At 39.9% G+C, this 27,268-nt stretch overlaps 1 protein-coding gene and 1 non-coding gene across 3 annotated transcripts in view; both read left to right on the top strand.

The window, feature by feature from the left end:
• Nucleotides 1–279: 279 nt before the first annotated feature.
• Nucleotides 280–27,268, top strand: part of LOC6563100 (homeotic protein Sex combs reduced) — a 30,254-nt gene continuing 3,265 nt past the window's right edge. The window contains exons 1-2 of one of the 2 annotated variants that reach the window (XM_032737543.1): nt 280–388; nt 9,459–10,463. In XM_032737543.1, the coding sequence (XP_032593434.1) occupies nt 9,491–10,463 (973 nt within the window). In that variant the 5' untranslated portion in view covers nt 280–388; nt 9,459–9,490. Of the gene's footprint in view, nt 389–1,469; nt 2,251–9,458; nt 10,464–27,268 lie in introns of those variants that run through there. The other variant, XM_032737544.1, reaches the window with a different exon arrangement.
• On the top strand, nt 20,438–20,509 carry Trnam-cau. Its single transcript has one exon. It is a non-coding gene; the product is annotated as a tRNA-Met (tRNA).

The following is a 27,268-nucleotide window of genomic DNA, read 5'->3' as shown; positions in this document are numbered from 1 at the left end:
AGGAATATTCACCGCAATCACCAACGGATAACGGATAACCTAGCGGAACTCAGTCCCAAGGATATATATATATATATATATATACATATATGCAATATTCGATTATCGAATTTTCATATGTAAGCTCAAAAATTCAAATGGGCTGTAAAATGCTTTAAAAATGTATTTGCAATTTGAGAATGTCACAAGAATTGCGTAAACTAATCGAGCCAAGTGTTTTAATGTATTCAATACATAAATATTGTTAAGTGTACTAAAAAAAAATAATAATAATCATTATCAAATACAATACACACACTAAGTGAAGTGCTTACATTAAATACAGTTCTTAAATAAGCTGAAAACAAACGTTTGGAATTCGAAGCTATCAACTTATTTGTACCCATAGGTAAGCCACAAAAACACAATATTACTCGAGGAAAATAATGAGCAAAATAAACATAGAAATTATATTTGTAAGGATTGGTAAAGAAATATCTTAAAATTGTGGATTGGATTTGGAACACTGTGAGGGGTCCAACAAATTAAAGGTCATTCTAAATATCGCAAACGAAGTAAACGAAGTAAGAAACGTACTTGTAAATCAACAATAAACAGCACATTCTATGAATCCTTATGAGTCAACTCAAAATTTTCTATTTGAAATGAATCACTTCAGAAATAGTCAAACTTTTCCCTCAACACCTTCGAAGCAGTTTATGTTTGGCTGCTCAAACTTTATAACTGATTTCAACTTTCTTGCTGTTATCAAACTTTTTTGATACACGACACACACACACACACATGCACGCAAACTCACTTATATATAAATAAACACAAACCTTGTTTCCGAATTTCGAAATTCGAATATTCTTTACTTACAGCGATCCCAGCTCTCACACGTACACTGTACGTGAGATCAATAAGAATATTCGTGAGCAATTCGAAATAGAATGTTTTCGCACTCGAAGAGCGTAAGCAATTCGAATATGCTCTCTTTCGAACTCACACATACACACACACACACGTACGCATGTACACTCGGTCTTATGTCTGCGGCAACAAATTTCTGTGTCCGCAAAGGTAACAAAAGCTGTTCAGCTCGTGTGAGTGCAAGTGAGACAGCAGGCAACCGCATTAAGTGTTGTCGGACTGCTCTAACCTGCATAACTTGTTCGAATTTCGTTTCTTTTTACGCGAGTGTTTAATGAATGCACTCGGATGAATGTGTGTTTGCCATAGCAATAACTGTATGTGTGTGCGTGTGTGTGTGTGTGTATGTGTGTGTGCGAGTGTGTGAGTCTACTTACTTTTGGTACTCGTAGCTACAATTGGCGGCGCTGGCGCTGCGCATTGCATGAGTTTTTTATTGATGCTCAGATATTTGAATTATGCCCGAGCAGTCAAAGTGAGACATTGGCGCTTCGAGCACGTATTCGCGGATACACTCATCGAAACAGAAACACAAACACAAACACAAACAGAAACAGAAACAGAAACAGTAAAAGTAACAGAATCCGAAACCGAAAACTTTTTTTTTTGGCCCTGGCTAAACAATCCGTCAATCTGACAAAGCACTTGCTCGCTCCGCGAATCGTGCGGCTCTCTGCCAGCCAATAAACAAAAACAAAAAAAAAAGAAACAAAAAAACGCAATAACAGAAAAGCGTGCATCCGCTGGATACAACAGATTTAGATATATTTTCAATGCACAACGCTCCGCGCTGACTTTGAGCGATAATAACGAAAGATGGATGGGCAGCTAAGTGTTTGCAGTGCCAGTGTTTTCATCGATGACGTTTAAAATACATTCGCGCTGATGGATACCATAAATTCGGAGTGAACCCACTCGCAAATATATCGCGAATCGTCGCCTCTCAATGGGATCGATTGTCGCTCTTCGAGCAGCTAGAACTGTGACGAATTGAATGATTCTCTGCTGCCTGCCCACGGCGGATAATAACGGTTCCAAATCCGTCAAATGTCAAGTGCAAAAGTAAACACAAGCGAAACTGCAGTTAAAATCGGGTTGCAAACGGATTAACTTGACGCGATGCGGGCTCAAATGGCACATGGCAATTAGCTGGAGGCCTTTTTCAAGTGATCGCACTTAACGCTAACGACTTATAAGCCAAGTTGGCAACAACAACTATTCTCCATTTGTAAAGTGAACAAAAGACAAACAAACTCCGCTTTCAATTGTCATACGCAAAATAAAAAAACTCCGACGGCAAAAATTGCTTGCGAAATTATTTTTTTTTTCATATCAGAGGTAATATTAACTGCGAAATGTTTGTTTAAAAATGTTTTATGGATGAATTTAAAATTTTAATTTGTGTTATTTTTTATTTTTTAATTTTTGTTTGGTTTGCATCTTGCAAAAGTTGCTTAAGTGACGAGAACATTTCTCAATTTGCGAATTTCTTTTTTCACCAAGAATTACAACAATTGAAAATAATAGCTGAAATTCTTTATCAAATAATCCAGACAGACTCTGGTAAGCAAAACTTTAGAGGAGAGAAAAGAAGTTAAGTTTTCGAATTAAGCGAATACAAAAAATAATTTATATTGAGGTCCATGACAATTCCACTAAATGCCGAACCGTATCTTGATACTAATTTTTCTGATTACCTAAAAGGCATTCGAAGCATTTGTAAAGCATCTCGTTCTCGCATGGATTGCCCCTTATTTATCGAATTTCTGAATTGAGTTGTTACATAAAATGGACAAACACAGCGCCAACCTTCAATTAAATTCGACTGGAAATAATATTGTGGTGTTTGGGCACTTCCACTGTGCTCGGGCTCTTCTGTGTTCCATTTTTGTTCTTGTTTCAGTTTCAGTTTCAGTTTCAGTTTGTCGTTTTTGTTTTGGGTTGCGTGCGCGATATCAACGCAAAGAATTTTCACTTCATTAAAACGAATGCAGCCGTTTTGAAATAATTAAGAGCCACAAAGGCGAAATGTCACAGTGAATGAAAAATGCCTAACAAGCAGCCACAATCTACCTACAAAGCCTGATACATAAATACAAGTAAATACATTCCTTATACATATACTAATATGCCCATGTATATATTTGAAATGTAAATAGTTTCGGAGGCAACACAGCGTTATACATAAGAATTGCGTGCAATAGTGCCCGGAGCCGGAGCCGGAGTCGGAGCCATCACATCACATGACAGAGAAGTCATGCTGACCAGACCGAAACACAAAATATATTAAGCCAAACTGACTCTGAACTGCGCCCAAATCGCCATCTTCTTGGCGAGACGCATTCATATGGAACAGCGCAAGCAGAGCCCTCAAAGAGGTGCCACTACACTCAGAGCAAAATATAACCTAAAATCTTCTTCCGACGCTAAAAAATAAGTCTATTTATTACATAGAAACTGAGTTTTTTAATACTCATTCTTTTTATGAATTCAATATACAAGAAACAAGTATTTCCGTAAGGTGAAGAATTTCTTCTTTGCCATTTTATTATTTTTTTTTTTTTAATGTATTATTTTTATCATCAATTTAAATGCTATAGAACAGGGATTTCATATAGACATAATCAAACATAATGCGGCATTAAAAATTAAATATCTTTGGCAACCTTTCCAAAACAATTACATGAAAAGTTTGAAGACAGTTTTAACAGATATATTTAAAAACAAAAACATATAATTCAAATATTTTGAACTTTGAAATAGTTGAAAATATATATATATATGTATATCTGCTGCTCAAGGCGATTTATATTTTCTAAGAACTTGGATTTTTTGACTGAAATTATATCTTTCAAAATCTAAGTACTTCTTAAACTTTGAACTTTGAAATAGTTTCTAAAATACAAAACAAATAAATCTGAATTTCAGGGCGACTTACCTAAAACTATGGTTTATTTTTCACAGTGTGGGCAGCGACTGGCGCCCATGGTGCGCCTAGGCTAACTTCGCTGCATGTGCACATCTTACTGTCTTTATCCCTCGCTCTCACTCTCCAGATACCTCCTTAGGATCGGGCACACATGGCAGTGGACTAGTGAGAGTGTGTAAATCGTATTGCCACTTGATGTAGGTCACTTTCATTTGCATGCGCCCTCTCGCAGGGTGGTCGACTCTGATCAAAGAGCCCTCAATGGGCAATTGCATAATGTGGACACAACACAAATACTGCTGCTGCTGCTGCTGCTGCTACCCGTTGAGCTAATTGGCCTCCTAGTCGTGCACACAGACACAGACACAGACACACACTCTGTTTGACCGATTCCAAGTGTGGTTTAGATGCGCTGCAGTTTTTGTTTGGCTTGTCAGCAGCTTGAATTTATGCCATCAACATTCGCATTTGGGCTGCGCCTGAGGCACACATTCATCATCCTATATACGACTGGCACTGGGACTGAGACATGGACTAGGATTGGGACTGCGACTGCGACTGGGAGCGGCAGCGGGAGCGGGCCAAGACACAAGCACGGGCTAAAATATCATGATGATATTTCAGCTTGACTTATTTATATTTATAAATCAAAATACCAAAGGAAACAACAACAACAACAAAAGAAAAAAACAAAACAAAATTTATGAAACACGCAAACTTTGCCGCGACAACAGCCATAACAATAACAACAACAACAGCAACTGCAACAACTACAACAACAATATAGTATTGTTGGGGAGCCGTTGATCTATTGGGGCGACGGCAGCCATTTGCCCAACTTTGCATTTGAATGTGTAGGTACAATAAGTGCCGGGACACATTTATTGTTGACGAGCCCGGCAAATGGCAACGGCAACAGAGGCAGACGTCTACTTTTCATCCTTGCCTCTGCCAGCGCTGATTTCTGTGCCGTGCACCTTGATGGCAAATAGGTGATTTATATTTCTGTGCATATTCAAAGCGATGATGTTTGCTTTCACATGTGCAACAAATCATGTTTCAAATACTTCACTCGGCGAGCAATTATTTAATGTTAGCTAACACTTAAATAAATATAGCTAAGCATCGGATAAATCAAACGGTCTAGTTAAGTAATAAGAGCTGTATAAAAATAATAAATAATCGACTAGGAAAATATATAGAGAGAGGCAGATATCAAAAGTAAGATCTTTATAATGGCAACAAAAAAAACAGTAGCTAAACCAAAAACATGTTGCACAATTGCGATGTCCTTCGGTCTTGGGCAGAGGTCATTATATTTTGGGAGAGATACAGAGATACAGCCATTACGTAACAGATCGTAAATTATGTGTGAAAATTAAATGGTAAGGACACAAAAGGCGAACCGCAAACACGTCGAGTGTCGTGTCGAGCACTTTTGAGTACGTGTCAAAAGGTCAACAATGGCGGCTTGCAGTAAGGATCGACAACAAGTCGAGAAAACAAATCAAAAACTCATAAAAATTATGAGAGACGCAACCGCAAACAAAACACAGACGAGGGTTGAGGCGAGCAACTGTAGCAGCAACAATAGCCGCTAAGCATGTGTGTGAGTGAGCGAGATAGATATACACAGAGAGAAAGAATGGAGAACAGAAAAAAAAAAAAAAAAACAAATAATAATATTTATGACTACTTTTATGAGGTGCTTACAAATTTTTATGAGTTTTTAATGGGCTCACTTGCATTCGTATTCGTATTCGTATTCGTTTGTCGTTTCTTTTTGGCGCAGTGCGACAGAGACGGCCATTAAGAGAGAGAGAGAGAGAGAGAGAGAGACAGAGAGGCATGCCTTGAGTGTGACTGCTCGTGCGCAAATACCTTAAAGAATTGTGCGAGTTCGACCTCAACTCGTCTCGGGCATGTTATGTTTACATATATACGCGCCACGCCCATCAGCGTAGACAATGGGCGACATTTGTAAAAGTAATAATTGCGAAGGGTTTTGCTCATTTCATAACTATAATTATGAGAAGGTTCGGATATGGTTAGACCGCATATGTTGATGGTGATGCTGATGATGTCGCCAACGCCTGATAACTGCTTAGAAATGGAAGGCAGACGTTTATAGTTTAGAAAAAAAAGCTTGTTAGATTTTTAGTTGATTTGGGCGGCTTACAAATGAAGTTAATCAACGCTGGTTTATAGACAAAACGCTTTCATAAATTCCCAACGAGTAATCAGCAATTAAAATGGAGATGTCATCTTTTAAATAACAAAGCGTTGCTTTCAGTAATACAAATTAATTTGATTAATATTAATATATATATCTGTTAATCTACTTTTTAATTGAACGTACGAAGATCAAAGAATTGTAGCTACCCTGGAAAACAAATTGATCTTGACATTTTTGATTTTCAGTTGAGAAAGTATTTAAAAATATAACGATTACTTTCTTCCTTCTGTGCAGCATTTAAGATCGATTATGCATAAGTTAATCATCTTAATTACAAGTCGCAACCCCAGTCATAAGATCGGTTTCGAAAACGTCTGCCATTATCCTTGAAGTTATCGTGAAAGTGTCCATAGGAATAGGAAACCCTTTTCAGCTGTCGCATTGGGTACAATTTGATTTATGGTGACACTGAGTTGGTATTGGGGGAACCTCTGGAGTTGCGCATGTGCAACTCAATTGCTGTTTATTTACTTGGACCTACCATCGTTTATGTATCCTACATGGCACCATTATTTACCATTTACCTGTGCCGATGTCTGGCCAACAACAATTCGGAAAGGGAAATTCGTTCTGCGGTTTAAGTATCCGTACAGAAATTTCACTCCCGTTTGTAGGCATATTAAAACGGCTTATACAAAGGAGGCCCGAGGCGGAGAATAAAAGAAAATGCTCATATGCCGAGACAAGGGAAACTCGCTCAGTTTTGCTCGGCTTGTTCGCTCCCTCGTCTCGAAAGTGTCATTGCCCAAAGAATTGCCATAATTTATGGCTTTCTTATGAGGCAACAATCAGCCAGGCGACCGTCGCCGAAGCGACGAAGACCAGCGCCAATCTATACCAATATTTGTATCCACTATCTATATATATATATATATATGTACATAAGTATTTATATATACACAAATAATACCCGTTGGAAAGCGCTGAGAGAACCCGCAAATTTGGTTTGCGTTTTCATTATTCATGGATTTAATTAACACCAATTGAACCGCTTGTCGCTCGACTCTTTGGAAAACAATTTCCAAGCTCGTATAATTTATCGCTTTTTATTTTTTCTGAATTTTTAATTTGCCCTTAAGTGATCGTAAATATAAAGAACAGGCTCCGCCAGTTGGGTCAACACACACTCAATTAATTGTTGGCTAAAGATGCAACTTCTGTTTTGAAATTTAATGTCGAGAATAGAAGAGACCAAGTCTGTTTGCGGATTGATCGTTTGAGTAATTCGCAGATGTCAGTGTCATTCTCATCACTTTAAATCACTCGAAGCTTCGCTCTAAGGTTCAGCTACCAAATTGGACTCGATCTTTTGACCTATTCTATACACAAACGATTAGCCAATATCTACAAGACGTCAGTGGTCGTTTAAGCCCAGCGTATAATTTCGATAGCTGTTTGTAAGCCGTTTTGGCTTAGCCCAGCTTAGCCCATGGGCTACAATAATAACGTAAACTTGAACGAAATGCCGTTACAATTGCATTGCTTTAAACCTTATAATCGGCAATAGCCATGGTCGAGTTGAGTTTACATCGTTTGCAGGAATACTGCTAATCAAATAAATCTCTGTCGAGCCTTGGCCCATACCATTGCCACTGGCAGCACCTTTTGGCCCGTCCACTTTTTGGCCAGTTTTTCTGCCAACCCGCCAAGCGAAGATAGGTCGAGCAATGGAAGAGGGATTGGGAAAGGGACAGGGACAGGGATAGGACCAGAACCAGGGCCAGAGACGGAGTTTAGGCCGTGGCCCGTACGCCGATTTAATTTAAAGCTTCAACTCCTTTCATTTGAGCACGCTAAAGGGTTAAATTGCCCACTGAATCAAAATTATTGGTTTCATTCGCCAAATAAGCAGAAGAATAACAAGAACGCCGAGAAGACGACGAAGCAAGTAAAATAAGAGTGCAAAATATTTGCAGAGGTCGATGTATTGTTTTTGGGCAACTCTTCTCTTCTCTTCTCTTCTCTCTTCTCTATTCGCTTCTTATTTTTTTTTTCGGCCATGTTCATGTGCTGTGTTGATTTGGCATTGGCTTCCTCATTGCCTGGCCTGGTCCAACAACCTGGTCCGGTCTCTGCCATTGCGCTTTACACTTTTCGCCTTTGGGGCTATTTTGGGGCCAGGCCAAGTTGTTGTTTCGCATACAAAAAAAAAAAAAACAAAAAATAACAAAAAAAAACTTGCAATCGTGGCTGCTTTTGCTGCTATCTTCAAAATACAAGTTTTCCTCGACGCAAACAAACGCTGTATCAGCGATGGTCTCCAACTCCGAGCCGGCCTTTGTTTGGGCGACATACCAGCGCACAAGTGCAGCCACAAATTCCCGCAAGTGTCCATACAGCAACGAGAGTGGGCGGTTCATGCTCCATGCTCCATGCACCATGCTCCATGCTCCATGCTCCTTACTCCTTGCACCACCCTGCTGCTCTGGTATGGCCCACTGAAATTACTTGCACATAATGCCGATGCTTAGCCATATCCGCGCTTGCCCATCGGCACAAGTGAAATTCAAACAGTGGTTTTGGCAAACCAAAATTGCATTCTAAGCCGCTCAAAAATAATTGAGTAAATGATGATGCGCAGTAGAAAAATTAAACTCTTTTACCAATTGAACATTAACAACAACAACAAAAATTTAAAAAAAAAGAAAGACGGCAAATTCTTGAAGTACTCGAGAATATATAATAATGTTTATTAAATTAAAATGATAATACTTCTTTTTCTTATTGCTTAGCAGTACATAATAATAATCTGACAATATTAAACTCATAGTTTAGACCAATAAGCGAATAACATATAATGAAAAGTATTTTATTATATAATCATACTCAAATAAAGTTAATGCTTGTAAATTGAACTTCAAAGTGACCCAAAATGCTTGTAAGCAAGAAAAACTAAAATTTCTTCTGGTTCTATTTAAAGCCAATCAGAAGGATTTTTAATATGTGGTCCATTTACAGGCCGATAATCGCCTGGACAACATTTAAAAGCATATTCAAATGCAATATTTGGAGGATACTAAAAAGAACAAAAATTATATTGAGGCGATCTTTAGAGAACGTCTCTCCTTCAGTTTTTGCCCACACATTGAACCACTGTGCTTTAAAATGAATATGTAGATGTGTTCAACTTAATTCAATGCCAGATAATTTGAAGATTATGCAAAAAGGTCCTCTTTTATCTGTAGCTATTGCAAATATATAATCAGACTGAGCCCAGCAGCTCTCTGAGCCGCAGACGAGATCGGGCAATATGATCTGTGCTGGGCGGGGATTAGTGAACTACACCTAGAGCCATTTCTTATCTGCTGAATGATGTATGCATCATTTAGCTTGACTGTTGTTGAATACAACTGCGATTGTAACCGCATCATTTCGTTTCAGATACAGATACATATTAGCGTAGCGGCCACAACATGGATCCCGACTGCTTTGCCATGTCTTCGTACCAGTTTGTCAACTCGCTGGCGTCCTGCTATCCGCAGCAAATGAATCCGCAGCAGAGTCATCCGGGTGCCAATGCCAGCGCAGCAAATGGCAATGGTGGTGCGGGCGGCACGAATGGCGGCCAGGGCAACTCTGGAGCGGCGACGCCGGGCAGCAACGATTACTTTCCAGCGGCGGCCGCCTACACGCCCAACTTGTACCCAAACACACCGCAGGCGCACTATGCCAACCAGGCGGCCTACGGCCTAGGTGGCGGTGGTGGGGCGCCAGTTGGTGGACAGGCCAATCCTGATATGGTGGACTACACACAGCTGCAGCCGCAACGATTGCTGTTGCAACAGCAGCAGCAACAGCAGCAGCAACAACAGCAACAGCAGCAGCAACATGCACATGCAGCGGCCGCCGGTGTTGCCCAGCAGCAGCAGCAACAGTTGCCGCAGCAGCAGCAACCACACCCGCAACAGCAACAGCAGCAGCAGGCGAACATCAGCTGTAAATACGCCAACGATCCGTCGACGCCCGTTGGCAGTAGCAACAACAACAACAACAACAATAACAACAGCGCCAACAGCAACAATAACAACAACAACAACCAATCGCTGGCCAGTCCGCAGGATCTCTCCACGCGTGACATCTCCCCAAAGTTATCGCCCAGCTCGGTGGTGGAGAGCGTTGCGCGCTCCCTCAACAAAGGTGTACTCGGTGGCAGCCTGGCCGCCGCTGCCGCCGCCGTCAGTCTCAACAACAACCACAGCGGCAGCGGCACTGGCGCCGGACCCGGCAACGTTAGCGTGAACGTGCCCATGCACAGTCCGGGCGGCGGTGACTCGGACTCGGAGAGCGACAGCGGCAACGAGGCGGGCAGCAGTCAGAACAGCGGCAATGGCAAGAAAAATCCGCCACAGATATATCCTTGGATGAAGCGAGTACACCTCGGACAGAGTAAGTTGGAAACCAATCTGATCTAGACCCAGATATTTATCATAAAATCATTCATCTTACACATTTGATGAGGCCAATTGCATATTAGAATTAACTAAAATCATTGAGCTTGCAACTAGAATTTCATAATTCCTCTCATACAATTTTATATTTGCTGAGACGTACAAAATCTGGAGAAGCTAAACCATATTGGATAGTAAATTCAATAATTTTGATGGATTCTTTCTAATTTATTTATATTTTATTGCTGTTGCAGTTTACAATTTGACAATCATTTTTATTTGTTTGCTAAAACATTTCTTTGATATTTATTTGAAAATGTAATTATGAAACATATCCGGAAAACATATGCAAAAGCGATAAGGATTGATGCAATTCACGAATCAATCTATTTGGGTTTCCTACAAGCTTAACCAAATAGTGAATCAATTTCTGGGAGTGCTGAATATTCTGTTAACCATTCACAAATCGAAGTTAGAACTTAGCACATTGTCTAGTTACTTGATTCATTTAATTGAACGGGGCAAATGGAACAATGAGGGAAGGGGGAATCCGGAGAGTCTCCAGCACCAAGTTGTCTGGCAAAGTTAGCGCGCGGGGCAACTTGTCAAAATACATAAACAATAACAAAATATATTCCTCACACAAACACTTTCCCACTTTTCTTGTGGCGCTGCGTGAAAACTCGACCGCGAAAATCGCAGCGCGTGAAATTGTAAACAAAAACGTGTGCCGACTGCCCCGCGCGCCCTCCCCTGAGCACTACGGGCACGGACGGCAGCCGGCACCCGCGGCTAACGCAGACAGACTCCCACAATAACTCATAAAAGCGAATACCTAATTCAGATACAGATACAGCTACAGATACAGATACAGCTAAATGTACAGAGTTGCGTTTGACTTGATTTGGATCTCGCACCTCTCGGTCCGTTTATATTTAAATTCTCCAAATTTCATGAAAAATTGTTGCGCCTACCTAGCTGAAAAAAAAAACTATGCATTCTACAAATACAAATGTATCTGTGCGGCAACGAAAATTGTGAGTCGAAAAAAATTGTTGAGCGATTTTTCTTCATGTCAATGGCGCGTAAAGAGATTTTTCTTCAACACCCCAAGCACTGCCCCTCTTCAGCTAGTAAGTAAGCATCTCGTACCCACTGCATTCTCGAATATTGACAACGAAATCTTCGACGGTCTTCCCGGCCAAAGCACATTATTGACTGCAGTTAATAATTTTTCTTTCTTCACTTATCAGGTGCATAAGTCACTCGGGTCTTGCCACTCAAATCAATTTCAGTCTTCAGACGGATCGTGCGACTCTTGTTTGCCTCAAAATAATTAATAAATTCTATCAATTTGTGGTTGGTGTAATTTTGATTAATTTGCATCGAACACCTGTCATAGATCGAACGCCTGTCATAGATCGAACGCCTGTCTGACTAATTAGCGTCTGTAATGGTTCATAGCTGATTGCAACTAGTTGGCATACCTTGCCACGCCTTAATTCGGCTTTATAATTGCATTAGAAAGCAGTTAACTTAAATATTTATTCAAATGGGAGACCAAATTAAATATGTTTCATAAGACACTTCACACATTTGTAGTAAAATGAATTACACGATTTTTCATGTCGATTCTATATTCGATATAACTCAAATGAACCTGCAATGTTTGTTTCTCTCTCCTTGATTCCGAGTATGTATTAACTCCCTCTGACGTAATGACTTCATAATTTTAAGAATAGCGTTTGCACCCCACATTAGCATCAATAATTGCCAGTTGTCAGCTGATAATTGCGATTCCGTAGTGCAAGCTGCAAGTACCTGCCAACCGAAAATCACAACATGTCAGCCAATTAAAGAGTCGTTGAAAAGCACAGTGAAATGCACTTGCATTCATAAATACTCGGCAAACAAGAGCAACAACGACAGCAACAACAATTGTGGATACATATTGATTAAGGGGGAAAAAAACGTTTTGCGATTTTCCATTTGCGCAAAACTCGTTTCATGACGTCCAAGTCCAATCAATGGGGCATATTGTTATTATTATTTATGTATCTGTAACTCATGGCAGCCAAACTAACAACAACAACAACAACAACAACATGAAGAACATGGAAACTGGAAAACAAGTGGAGGCATTGGCAAGAAATACTTGCAGCGTCGAGTAGCAAAGTAAATTGCCAAGATGTGAATTTCTTCTGTCTGGTAATTTAAGAACATGAATGAAGCCAACGAAATACACACTCAGACTGCCATTTTTAGATACATGCGTGAATTCTCAGATACATTTGCATTTGCATATATATATGTAAGTGCTGCATGCATTAGGGAGTGTCTGCCTTATATACCTATTAAGCTTGTGTGTATCTGTGTATCTCATTTATGTATCTGCTTTTATGCATCGATGAGGTTTAATTAGATTCTATCATCTGATGTTAAATGCACCCAGCTATAAGTTTGAGGATGTGCGAGAGCTCGTTCGAGTACTCATGAATAGTCATAGTCATGTTTACTCTTGGAATGAAGTGCGATTATTGTACTTTTTAGCAGTTGTTTTTGAAAAACACGAGAATTCAATTTCTCTCATTAAATTGTAAAAACGAATTGCAGTCAAACATTGCAGATTTTAAGAAATCAACAGAATTGTACGTAATGACTGAAAATAATTTGAAAAATACAAAATTCTTCTTGAATTTCTTTTTGTATAAAAAATTTTATTTATTTTCCACAACAAGTCTTAAAAATGTATTCGATATTATTTGTACAGCTTGAGTACATGTTGAGTATTTATCAATATATTTTGTATATATGCATTTACCCGCAACCAGCAAGACCACAATACTCTTTAAAATAATATATATATTCAAAGCAGTTTGTTTGTGTGCGAGTAAGAAGTCAACGTACTTCTGGACTTGACAATCTTAGAGGCCAATTAAAAAATCAAATGTCCCTTGTAGCTTGTATTTAGTCTTTATCGCTTACAACTTAATTTTCAACGGGAAATGTGTTTATTATATATATTTATTTTACAAAATATATATATAAAAAGAATGGCACTTGAGAACAGGTAATAAAATGGCCTCAGTTGCCAAGTGGCTCAAATGCTAATTATTAACCGAATTGCTTAAGGGGCAAGGAAAAAACGGAAGGAGGCGAGGTTACAACTGTATTTTACTGAGCCAAGAATAGGCGCCGATTAAAATCCAGTCGCAGGAACAAGAGCACAAAATATAAAAGGAGACAGCTCGACTAGAAGATACCCTTTCAAATAACCTTGCTTATAGCAGTTGGTTTAAGATGCAAATATTCTTTTGGTTAACAAAATCTGCGTTTCGCATTCGATATTATTTTTACGGTTGATCAACATCATGAGAAGCTGTATTATATATCAATTGGAAGTCTATATCTTATCGATATTCGCGAAACTTGGGCATTTATCGATCGACTTGATCTGCCCATGTTATATAGTCTTCTTCATACAGACGGACAGACAGATATGGTCGAATCGACTCGACTGTGGATGCTGATCAAGAATATATACTCCATATGGAGTCGTATATGCTTTCTTTTGCCTGTTGCATATCATCGCATCACTTCATTATACCCTTTTAAGGCATTTTAAATTGGTTAAGGGTATAAAATAAAACAGCAGCACAACAATTACAATAACAGCATGTTAACCATTATGCAAATTTGTGTGCATGTTGCTGCTGCAATCAGAAGGGGCGACTGGATAACAACACGAAGTGCAACAACAAGAATCGCAACAGCAACGTTAATCGTTACACTCACGTCAAGCTCTTTTTGCTTTGCTTTAACCACCATTTTAAAATAAAGACCAAATTGGGATCGGCACGAGAGAGATGGTCAGGCGAATCGCCTTCTGTGTCTGTGTTCTGTGTGAAACAAGAATTTGATGGATAAATAACAAGTAAAGGTACAGGTTTAGGTAAACAAGCATATAATAGATAAATAACAAATACAGATGCATGTTTAAATATCGCATGCAGTCTTCTGAAGTTTCTGTGTGCATTTCTCTAATTGACAAGACCAAAACTGGCGTCGTTCCAAGCAATTTCGTAGCAGATCATCAAAGATCTTTGTCATCTCGTCGTCCGCCCACAAATTGAAAGCTAAACGCATCTATAGCATATGCATAGACTTGTGCAAACTTATGAAATGTCAAATGCTTATTAGATGCCACAGGCCACTCCTCTCTCTGCCCCCCGCCCCCACTGTTGCTACCACATACCCATCCCCAACGCAGCCACAAATTGTCAATTTAATAAATTTGTGAAGCGCGCTGCGAATGCCGGCGGTCGAGGGACAATCGCAGTCGCCCGACTGCACCCTAATTAGTGGGGCTTTATTTATAAAATGAAAATCACCAACAATTTCAGCAATATTTTGTGGGTGCCCACTTGTATTTTGACGAATCAAGCAGCGTCTTCAACAAATACACATAACTATAATTTGAAACAAGCTGCTGCAACAATTTGGTTAATTACGAAATAATATGTGAAAGAACCAGTTAACAGAGCCTGCACTCCAATTTATATTTAAATTATAATAAAAAGCTCACAAGTCTATAAACAAGTAAGGACACAACTTTTTAGAATTTTATTATTCGATCAGGAAAGTTATCAAAATGAATTCTATATTAATATTTTGGAATTAATTGAAAAACTCATTTAATTTCTACCAGCTTTTTATTTTTGCAGAGCTTAAAATAGTTAGATATGTAAATATATCTTTAATTATTTCAGTTATAATGCATGAAATGCAATTGGCAATTTGAAAAGTTGCCTTTAACTTGTTTTTACTGTTCAACCCGAAGGCCACATTGAGTTGCAGGATGTTGTACAAAATTAATAGTTTACAAACGAGTTGAACGCCAGATATTTACAAGATATAGTAACGATGGCTGCCAGGCTGCAACAACAGCAACAGCAACAACAGAAACAACAGCAACAACAACCACAACGGCAATAACAATGTTTTGTATCTGGCCGTGAGTCTGTTCTGGGTCTGGCTGAGGATTTGAGTGTTTGCTGCTGTTTCTACCCCAGTTTCTGTCCCCTTACTCTGTCCCTCCGCGCTCCAATGCTACTCGTCTATGCGACGGCTCCTGCTCGTGATCGTCTCCATGCAACACCAGCCACACCAGACATGAGACTCGGCAACGAGAGACCAGCGAGCAGAATTCAGAACTCGCAGACAGTGGAAAGCCATGATCCGATAGCCAAGTGGCAGAAGTCCCAGTTGCATTCGCTGGCCAATTACATTTTCATTAACTTGGGACACGACTTTTGAAATAGCTACGTTTAATCATAATGATTGTTATTATTTTGGTTTCCGATCCGACTACTTTCTAAGTCCCGATCCCTCGGCACCACATCCCATCATTATTATTTTTATAATGCACTCCTCCCCAGCCAGAGGTAATGCATTAAAGAAATGCAAGGTGCTGAAAACGATGCGGAACATAAATTCATTTAGCTGCACGAGGTGTTGCCAGTCAATTTACCTGCTATTATGAATAATTACAAATGAATATTTTTATATTTTATAACATAATTTCTCAAATATTATTTATCAAGCAAAGTGTACAGCTTTTGGCAAACCACGCTGAGATACATATATAAATATAGATGTGTTACTTAATTATATATTTTTATGTGTAGATACTTTTTGAGGTGCCTTCTTGTCACATCTGATTGTTCTTAATGAATTCTGATCCCATTCATTTCAACGGCTCGCAGAGCATGAAGTTAATTCTGTCGGATGTGAAACTTATCACTTTGCTTGAATTAAAATACATTTGCTGCAAATGCAACACATTAGGGGTATGCGTGACTGTAAGCAAATTATTCACTGTGCGCCATTTTATGCACTCTACACTCTAGCTAGGTCCCTAAAACTATATATAAAACATATACCAGTCTGTGCCCGTCTGTGCTACGGCCACTAGGAGGTTAGGAAATCGATAAAAATCGATATTTGCCAATCGATAAAGCCACTTATCTCTCACAATTTTTATGCTAAAGTCACCAAATTTGGTTTGTAGGTTATTGGCAATATTTTTCAAAAGTCGGAATATGTCACGCCTTCATCCGCAGCCCACTGGTCTCCCACTCTTAAAAATCGAAAATAGCTATATCTTTCGTATATTACTTTAAGAATTGAAACACCAAACTTACTGGTAACCTCCTTCATAGATCGGCATAAATTTTTTCAGATCAAGACCACTCCCGCTGTTTCCATTAACTTTAACGCTTCGACATCCACATTTTGAAAAAACGTTACTTGAAAGATAAATAGAAAATTGGATGACCACGCCCAAGGTAGAGTCACCAAATTATAAAAGTATATTGCTGGTGGCACCCTTCAAAAATCCGGAAAACTATTTTGGACAACTCCAACTCCCGCCCCCAAAAGCAATAAAAGCCCATATCTTCCTCAATTTAAGAGCTGCAGTTAGCAAACTGGGAAAGTAGATTACTAAGAACCTCCATCAAGGATCCACATTTCTGCTGTACACCCGCCCGGCACCCGATATCAGATGATATTATTAATTGGTTACAGAGTATTACGCAGTCGGTTACGCCCGACTGTAACGTTCTGTCTTTTTTTTTGTTATAGTTTTTTAGCTTATAGGTCAGACCAGCGGCAATATTCTTAAAATTTTGGTTGCATTTTGAGAGAATATCACTCAACATGTTGCCCAAATCAACAGCACTTTTATAGTACCTATCCTGTAAGCGTTTCCTCTCGACTGCCAAAGTTTTCTACAAAAAGATGAATGATTACGCGAAGCGCAGCGAAATTGTTTATACGAGCGGACCAAAAACCTCGATGCCGTTGATGATGATGGCTTCAAGTGGCTGCAGCCACAATTTGGCCAAAGTTAATAAAAGCGCATAAAAAAGTGCGAGACACTAACAATGGGCTGCCAAAAATAAGAAGAAGACGCAGAAAAGAATGTGAATGTGAATGAAAGAAAGCGAGAAATCAAGAAACAAAGACACAGAGACACAACAACAACAACAACAACAACAACAACAACAATGGCGCCACTAATGACTGATGATGTGCCAGCGCTGATAGATGCAAGTTCAGCAGCGCATATAGTCCACTGCATATTCTCAGATACAGATCTTAGATAGTATATAGTAGTAGTGTAGTAGATGTAGTGCGTATACAAGTTCTGTTCTGGACGCCTGCAGTTTTAAAAATACGCAAAATGCCATTCACCAGTTCATTAGTTCACAATAATGGGTGCCCCCCAGTTGCTCGTATCGCTTTTGTTTGGAGAGCAAACAGCTCAAGCGGTGCAACTATTACATTCTGTCTGTCTGGCTGTCTGTCTGGCTGTCTTTGTGTTTTTTCAGTATCTTTAAGATACTGCGATTGCAGCAGCTAGTGATGGAAATTAAATTGCGAATAAAGCAAAGTAATTGCGATTTGAATGGTGAAAAAGTGCGAGCCATAAATTCAACTGAGTGTCACGCCAGCACTGCATGTGAATTTATCAAATTCAGTCGCAAATTGGCGCACATCTGCAAATTGGCATTGCCCGGCTGCTATGTTTTGCCGCTCAGCTCCCAATGGCTCCCCACATCCCCACAGCTCCCCGGTTCGCTACCATACCTTCCACAACTCTGATATCGCCGAGATACGCATAGAATATTAATCTCCGGGCGCATTAACTAAAACGAAATGACGCAATGGAGATAAACGCAAGCCGCACAGTGGTATGGAAACAGAGTGAAAGTGTTCACTTGCAGATAAGAGTCCAGGAGTCCAAACTAATGCAAGTGTTTCTACATTTATTAACCTAGCACAGGTGTTCATTTCGACTGGTTAACGGCAGCAAACTTGATCCGCGCATGTTCAATATTTCGGTAGATCTCAAGCTGAAAATTTATATATCATTATAATTGTAATAAACTTTTCTGTCCGCTTGTTCCACTGTTCGTCTCTAAAAAAAAAGGTGCAAAAGAAAGATTAAAAAAAGAGAGAAAAAAACGAAAACAGCAACAGGCGGCTCTCGGGCAGTCGCCTTGGCCCCAGCCCAGAGCCAGGTGAAGCAACCTAAGCGAAAACCATCACAAATCGCATACAATTCCAGATGAAATTGTGAATTATTAATGCAGGCGGCAAACTATTTGACTGAGTAGACAAACCCACGACCCGTTCACATTTCCCGCCGTACGTGTGCTTGTCTCCCACTCCATGCCCACTCCCCTCCTGCCCCCGCTGCACGCTCTTTGTCGAGCTTCTTGTCCACCATTGAAAATTGAGTTACACGCGTGGCCTCCAGTCGTCTATGCATCTGTGTGTGTGTGTGTGTATGTGTGTGTGTGTGTGTATGTGTGTGTGTGTGTGTGTGTGTTGTCTGCTGCCCCCGCTTAACATTTAACTGGCAGATACTTTTGCAAGTATTTGTAACTGGCTGTTGTACGTGCAGCACGAGCTTACATTTTGCAGATTAAAACTATGCACAAGTAAAATACACAAACACACAGAGATAGACACCAATACACACACACACACATATATATATATATATATATATTTATATATATAGAGGTGCTGCCACCTCCAGCCAATTCGATTTAAATGTCTGGCATTTCCACTTTGCTTTTCCTGGCCATAATTTTTCGCAGTCTTTGCTTGATTTTATTTTGCAATAAACTCTATGCAAGGAAATTAACCATGGCTTGCAAATAAAATGATAGGATTGTGTTTGTTGTTGTTGTTGTTGTTATTATTGTTGCTTTTGCTTTTGCTTTTGCTGTTTATGGTGTGTTAAACAAGCCAGAGTTCAGGGGGTCAACGGCTAAAAAGTGCAATGAAGACATGCAGCCACGAGGCCATACTGCAAATAAAAACTAAGCCGCCAATCCGAAGCGAGAAAAAACAACATGCACTCCACTTTATGGGTGTGTCAGATGTGTGTGTGTACTGTGTGTGTGTGTGTGTGTTGTGAGTGTGTGTGTTTGTGACTATGCCTTGGTCTGGGTCTGGGTCTGAGTCTGGGCACAAATGACAGCGCCAATGCAATGGCAACAATTGCAATTTGTTCGCAGCCTGCCCTTGGGCCCTACCGAGCAGGCAGCAGGCAGCTGGCAGAAGCAGGCACCAACTTCAGTGTGGTGGTACTGTGGGACGCATTGGCTTACTTTACTTTCAATTTTGCCCTCTTTCGCATTCGCTGCACTTCGCGATTCAATAAAAAGCGGGCGGATGCAAACAGCAGTAGTCTCTCCCCTCTTCCCGCACCCCGCTCCCATTACCATCTGCTGCGCCTGACGACAGCAAATTTGCAGCTCGCCAACAAAAATGTTTCGATGCGCGCAAAAAGTCGAAATTAAAAGATTTTTAAAGACACCTTTTGTAGCAAGTTTAAAACTTGTTCCGCGCTCGACTTCACCATCTTCAGCTTCATCTTCATCATCGTCACAGCCCCACAGCTTCAGTAACTCAGTCTCTTTCATAGTTGTTGTAGTTGTTGTTGTTATTTTGTTTTTTGCCAAGTTCGGGTGTTGTTTTGTTGTAGCTGTTTTCTGCTGGCAGCCATGTTGAATACTTTTGTTTTCAAAAACCTCGCTGCACAGTTTCTTAGTTAAAATTCAAGTTAGCCAAACAATTCTCTACACTTAATTATGTTTATATTTGTATCTGATTCCACTCAAATGTCTATATTCTTAACGCGAGTGGGTTGACGCGCAGCACCCAAAAAAAACAAACCGGTAGCAATTCAGTCTATTCAAGCTGAGGCCATGATTAACATATTAATTGCTGAAAAAGCAACGAATTAAATAAATGCAAATCTATTTGTAAATAATAGTAGATTGGGGTTTTTTTGTTTAATAATTAACAAGTCAATCTTCGCATTGCTTAAACGTAACTAACTTTCGAGTACTCGGCTCCCAAGTATGTGTTCTAGACAAGAGCTCTTTCGTGAGCAGAGTGGCGCAGTGGAAGCGTGCTGGGCCCATAACCCAGAGGTCCGAGGATCGAAACCTTGCTCTGCTATGTGTTATTCTATTTTTCTCTTATTGCAAATTTATTTTCAATAAAACACAATTATTTTTGTTGCAGTTTTTTAATATTTTTCCAAATTAAATATTGATCTTCTTTTTCATTAAAAATTAATTTCTAATATCTGCAAAAGTTATTTTAATGGCTTAAATTTTGTATAATATTTTCTAAATATAGTAGATAGTTGTTATTTGATAGACAATCGATAAGATACGAATCTTCTTTTTTATTACAAATGTCTTTTTAGTAGCTAAACCAAATATTTTTGTGGCCTACAATTTCTTCAAATATTTTCTAAATATATAAGTAGATAGTTTTTCATCGATGATCCAACAACACTTTTAATGTTAAGCAGTTTTCTTCTCCACATACATAAATAAAATGTTTGAAATATCTTATGAGATAAGACGCAATTATAAAATCACTCAAACAGTGTGAAATCAATCATCTTAGTGGATTCGCTTCCGCCAATTCCGATCGCAGTTGTTGGAAGAGAAGTAACCATCACAATTCCTAACAGTCAAATCAATTTGCGAAGCAAACAGAGATTGACTGCGTTAATTGTTTGATTGTCTAGCGCAAGTTGGCCTTGATCTCTGTCGAATATACATAATATGAAATATATTCTGCAAGATAATTACGTTTAAATGCATCATCAAAAGCATAATAGCTGGCAGACCAAAGACAAATTGATCAAAGTCCGAAAGACTGAAAGACTGTGCTTGATACGCTTGCAGAAAGTGGTGAGGGAAATTGAGGTAGATAGCCACCACAAGATACATAATTGAAGCTAACGACATTGCTGTTGACGTTTACTGGACAGTAGCTGGTAATGGCAAAGGCAGAGGCTGTGCTGTCTGTGTGTGTGTGTGTGTGTGTGTATTAAAAAAGAATTCATCACAATTACAACAATTGCCACAGGATGCAATTTACAAAGGAAATTATTAATGGAAAGTCAATGACTTCTGTTTAAAATTCTATTTCATGTCTTTGATTGATTACACACTGCCTGCTACCGGCTTCTGGGCGCTGTCTGCATTTTTTCTTCTTTCTTTTTCTTTTTTTTTCTGTGTTTTGTTTCGAAAGCAATCGCACTTAATCAAGGACATGGCGAAAATAAGTCCAGAAGCCCAGACAACAACGGCGTTCATTCAACTGCAGATGAAAGGACATTAAAAATGAGTGCACAGGTACTCATCGGCGGAGGGGAGGGCCGGGCAGACGGGGGGCATGAAATTGTTGAAGGGGTATCTGTATAACTGGTTTGACCGTCGCGCCAGCTAATTTATATGCGCAAGCGCGACGCTTGCTCCCTACTCGGGAGCCCCATAATTAACTGAGGTAGTCATTTTGAATTCGAACATGCACACACACACACACAGGTGAGAGAAAGAAAGACAAAGAGAGAGAGAGAGAGAGAGAGAGATAGAGAGAGAAAGAAGGAGAGGGAAGCAGCGTTGAAACAATCAGCGAGCGCGCTTCTTAGAGCCTCCTCAGTTCTCCGCTCAAATCAAAGATAAACGATAATTATTTGAGCAAAAAAGCGCGCATAAATAATTTGCAAGAAGCGACATTAAAATTGTATCTTAAAGATATGCATCGCTTGATAACAACTACAGCACATCACAACAACCAGGTCTGGCCACAGGTCTGGCCATGTTCAACACAGCTCGTTGGCTATGCTCTGCCTCTGCCTTGGGTTCGGTTCAGGTTCAGGTACAGGTTCAGGTTCAGCTTCAGGTTTGGGCCCAAAAGAATAACGAGTACAAAAGTTATAACAAACTTGGGCATTCGTCTGTTTGCAGTTGGCGCTGACTGCGACGCGCCATTAAAAATTAAAAGCTCATTAATTAAGCAGATAATTCATTTATTATATTTTCAACACAACGCCAGCTCATTATACAGACGTGCCTCGGGATTGGGCCAGGATGTTGCTCCAAGCCGAGTTGCGATGAGTTGGCAACTGCTTCGAATTGAAAACAATTATTGCTGCTGCTTTCAAGTTCAGCTCGTTTGAAGGGTTGGTTTACAACTGTCTCGTCCAGGGTGGGGTTTGTGCGGGTTCAGGCACGTGTCTCTGAGGGGGTTGTCGTCTCTCTAATCCCACAAAAAGCACTTAAGTTTCAAGTGTCAAATCAACCTGTTGATTTCGACTTGGGGAATTCAATTTTAATTAGGTCTTGGCTTCAAAAAATATAAAAATATATCAAAAATATATTTAAGAATACCTAAATATTTTTAAAATATTAACAATGGCCAAGCTTTCAGCCTTGGCAGCAGAATAGATGGCTGTAATATCGACCTTAACAGCAACTTAACTTTGGGTTACTTTTCAATACTAATTTTCACACTTCTGAAACAGCCTCAACTTAAGCACAATCAATTGAGTTTCTTTCTTACACACTTTAAGCCTTAAGATATATGAAACCTGCTGCAGTCAGCCAACGGAATTGGCCAGGCCATTGAGCCAAGTGTTTATACCGGAAACCATATGCTGCCAATTGGCTGGAACTTTGAGGGTTCAGATCGTTTAATTTGCTACGGCATCAGCTGTTTGAGCACGGCGCGAAGTTCGGAGCGTATGATGTCATCTCAGTTGAGTGGCTTTTGAAAAACGCAAAAACAAAACCAAACAAAAATAAATAAATGGAGAAAAAAACGAAAAAAAAAGAAAACAGCCGCCATGCAAAAAGCCAAGCAACTATTGTTGATGTTTTTAGCTGACGAAACTGAATGTGTTCGTGTTGTGTTGACAACGAACACGGAATATAAATTGAGAAATGCTTTAAAGCGAAATAATCAATTTACTTCTTGACATAATTTCCATTTTTCACGAAACCAAAGGCAGCCACGCGAGCGAGAGAAAATGCCAAAAGACGCCAATGAACACCCACAACAATAACAACAACAACAACAGCAACATACCCAACAACAACAACAGCAAGAGCAGCAGCAGCAGCAGCAGCAGCAGATGAAGCCATGCAGAATTCGCACATAAAAACGTGGCCAGTGAACAATACACAATACAAGAAGTGGGCCAGAAACAACATGCGGCTCAAAAACTGTTTGCTGCAAATAGGCAAATGTGGACACCAAAAGGAGCGACGGGGAACGGGGAACGGGGAGTGTTTGAAGTGCAGGGGCAACTGCTACCGTTTTTCGAAAAGTGCTCATTTAATATATCGACCATTTTTTATGATGCTGACCAACGTCTGACGGCAGCGTCTTTTTATTTGGGCCGTGATTAATGATTGGCCAGATACAGATACAGCTTAATGCTCAGTTACAGATACAGATACAGATACAGATACAGATACAGATACAGATACAGATAGAACAGATGCTTCGGTTTGTCTGTCGTCTGACAATTGAAGTTGTAACTACGATTTAATAGCACTTTAATGGTGTGTGAACAACGCGCACTTCCCCAGCAGCGATACACCGAAACACCTGTTGTTGTACCTCTCTCTCTCTCTTTCACACCTACTCTATATGCATCTCTCTCTCACTCTCTCTCTCTGTATCTATCATATATCATTCAGTCGTATATATTTGTAGCTCGTGCTGCTGCAACACTTTCATTATCACAAATGTCACATCATTTGTCGCATTGCACAAACCTGCCCGCTCATCATTTATCACCAAAGGAATGCGAGAACTCTCACACACACGCACACACACACACATTCACACACACACACACACACACACACTCATACACAGTGTAATAGCGGGCATATTTGATTAATTTCATTTTTCCGAAAGAAATTAACCCGCTGCACATGTCGACCCCAAGCGGCCCCTTTGACGTGCCCCTCGATCGCAGCCGCCGCCAGCTTCAAGATTTATCTCTTGCAACATAGTTCGAGCATGGCCAACAGGCGCCCAATTCCCGATTCCCGAACACATTAACATTCTCGTGTACTCTCCATTCCCTTTCCTTCCCTCTCGCTCGTTGCTGGTGTTGCCTCACAGTTGATTTATTTATATATTTGTTGAAATCAACAATTTTTAAATACATCGACTAAACGTATTTTATATAAAAAAAAACATGCTTGAATGAATTTTAATAGTAATTAATATTTTTCTATACAATAATTTACTTAAGCGTAGCTAGCAACAAAGGTCTGCCACTCAGTTAATTAATACCTTTTAGTTAACCTTATTCCATTGCCAACGAAACAGTTTAAGGCAACTATTTTATTATATTCTCTTTAAGTGGTTAATAATTGCCAATAATTGTCTCGATTATTTAAGAAACTCTCATCACACAACAAATAAGGAGTGACAATATTGTGACAGCAATTCTAACACTTGCAAACAGTGTTTTTGTGTTTGCCCCTCAGCGACCTCATCCCCTGGACACCTTCAACTTATCGAGCGGGTCTCACTTATGACTGATGATCATTTGACTGCATTTTGACACTGATAATGGTTTTGGGTAAACGACTCATTAGCCGAGCCACTAAATAGCCGTTTGCAGCAAGTCGCTGTTTTTGTGGCACTTACCACTTACCACGGGCCACTAGCCACAGTAACCACTTGTGATCTTGCGTAATCGGAAGTGCGTTGATTTATGAACTTTTAGTTGCGATCTCGAGCGCAAATTGCAGATGCTGAAATACCTTTAATGTTATTGTTGTTGTTGCCGCATTTCGCTGTTGCAACAACAACAGAAACTAGTACGGCTCTTTTTGTTGTTATTGTTGTTGTTGTTATTTATTTGCGATAAGATCGACTCCGAACTCCAGCCAGTTGCAAGATGAACTTGGCTCGTACGGCTGACAGTAACTGGGATTCAGTGAGCTTCATGCCGCACACGTTGCGCGGCTGATTACGATGACGATGTTCAGTTCGGCTGTTGTTGGTGTTTTTGTTGTTGTTGTTTTTTTTCGTATTTATTTTTTATACCTCAAGTGTCTCCAGAGCGGGGCAGACCGCCGGCCGCTGACAAATGACCACTACAAGTGTTTGTGACAAGCCGCAAGCATTTTTTATTTATTTCTATTTGCGAAGACGATGACGACGACGCAGATGATGATGAATAAGCACCGGCGGCAGCAAAAAACAATTAACTTTAAGCCGAATTGCAATGGCAACTCTGACTCCAACTCCAACTCCAACTTAACTCTCCTGTCTCTTGACCTAGGCCAATTGTTTTGAGCTTAACTTTGAACCTGTGTTCGTATGCTAATCTTGTGTCAATCACAACATGATCGGCTTCCGCCCCCTTCCGTGAACCGCGTATGCAAAATGTGGCAAGAAGACAATGGCAATTTGAATTGCAGAACTGCAGAATTTCAGAATTGCCAGTGATCTGAGTTTGTGGCAGCCACAGTTTGTGTCCTGTCGCTGTCGCTGTCTCAGTCTCCGTCTCTGTCTCGGTCTGTGTGTCACTTAATAAATTCTGATGCAGAATTTTTGCATGCACCAAATTTCAAATATCAACTGATATGTTAAGAGGCTGTCAGCGTTTGACTTTGACGTCATCTTACATGAAAATGAAATGCAAAAGATCAAAACAAAAGACCAAACAAAAATGTCACACACACACACATATACACACGAAATTCCTCATTCACAGCGCTAAAAGTATAAGCGTATACATATATATACATATATATGGATATATGTATATGCAAAATCCAATATGTCTATATAGTATTTCATGAGATGACTAGACTAAGCGAGCGAAATGGGCACAAAGTTGTAAAACGCTTCGAATGTTCGCTCATTGGCGCTGTCAAGAGCCGACATGCCCATGCCCATACCCATGCCCCTACACATAAGTATGTGTACTCATCCCGAGCCCATTCCCATGCCCCTGCGATAAGTGATATGACACGCCAGGTGCCAGTGCCAGTGCCAGTGCCACAGCCAACTGCTGTCAACTTATGGGGCTTTGCGCCTGGCCATGACGACAAGCGACAACGATGCGCTACTTATGTATGTATGTATGGATGTATGTATGGATGTATGTATGTATGAATGTACGCATGTATGTGAAGAATGAATGTATGTAGATATGTAGTTAGTCCCAGTCACACTCCCATTCCCACTCCTACTTCCAGTCACAGCATCAGCACCATTCCCATTCCCATTCCCATTCCCAGTGTCAGTTTTGCAGCCGCATTGGTGACATTTAGTTGAGCCCTCAACGGGTTGCCGGGCAATCGGTTTGGTTTAGTTTGCTTTGGTTTGGATTCTGTGTTGATCTTTAGCTGGAAATCAAGTCTCCCGTCTGAAGACTGATTTAGACATAAATAATGCTGTTTGTTAAATGGAACACGTTTCCAGGGCTACAAAATACCCCATTCATGTGGTCTTAGTTTTAAAATAAATTCTAATATCCAGCAAAAGACATTATTAACAAAAACTCAAAATATTCATTCAATTTTAAATTTAAAAAAAAATAAAAAAATTTGTATTAATTTTGTATTTAAACATAAAAGTTCTTGTTTTTTTAAAATTTCAGTTTCAACTTAAAACTTGAGAGTATTATAATTGTGAAAGGTTTCCATACCAAATCCCATAAGTAATCCAAAAGATGCTGTTCAGGCATCCCCAGCTACTTTACATGTATCTCACAGATACTTTACGCGCATGATGACTGCGGCCGCAGCTGTGAGTGTGTTGCATGTGTAAACAAATTGCAACATCTTATGACAGCAGCATTTGACAATTGTAAATGGTTTGGCGGCAGTGCAAGTGTTGTATGCACCCCTGTCCCCCTGTCCATGATACCATATACAA

Source organism: Drosophila grimshawi, unplaced genomic scaffold, assembly GCF_018153295.1.
Source record: "Drosophila grimshawi isolate 15287-2541.00 unplaced genomic scaffold, ASM1815329v1 contig_311, whole genome shotgun sequence".
Taxonomy (NCBI): Eukaryota; Metazoa; Arthropoda; class Insecta; order Diptera; family Drosophilidae; genus Drosophila; species Drosophila grimshawi.
The sequence above is the reverse complement of the archived record's forward strand: the minus strand, read 5'-3'. Positions and strand labels throughout refer to the sequence as shown.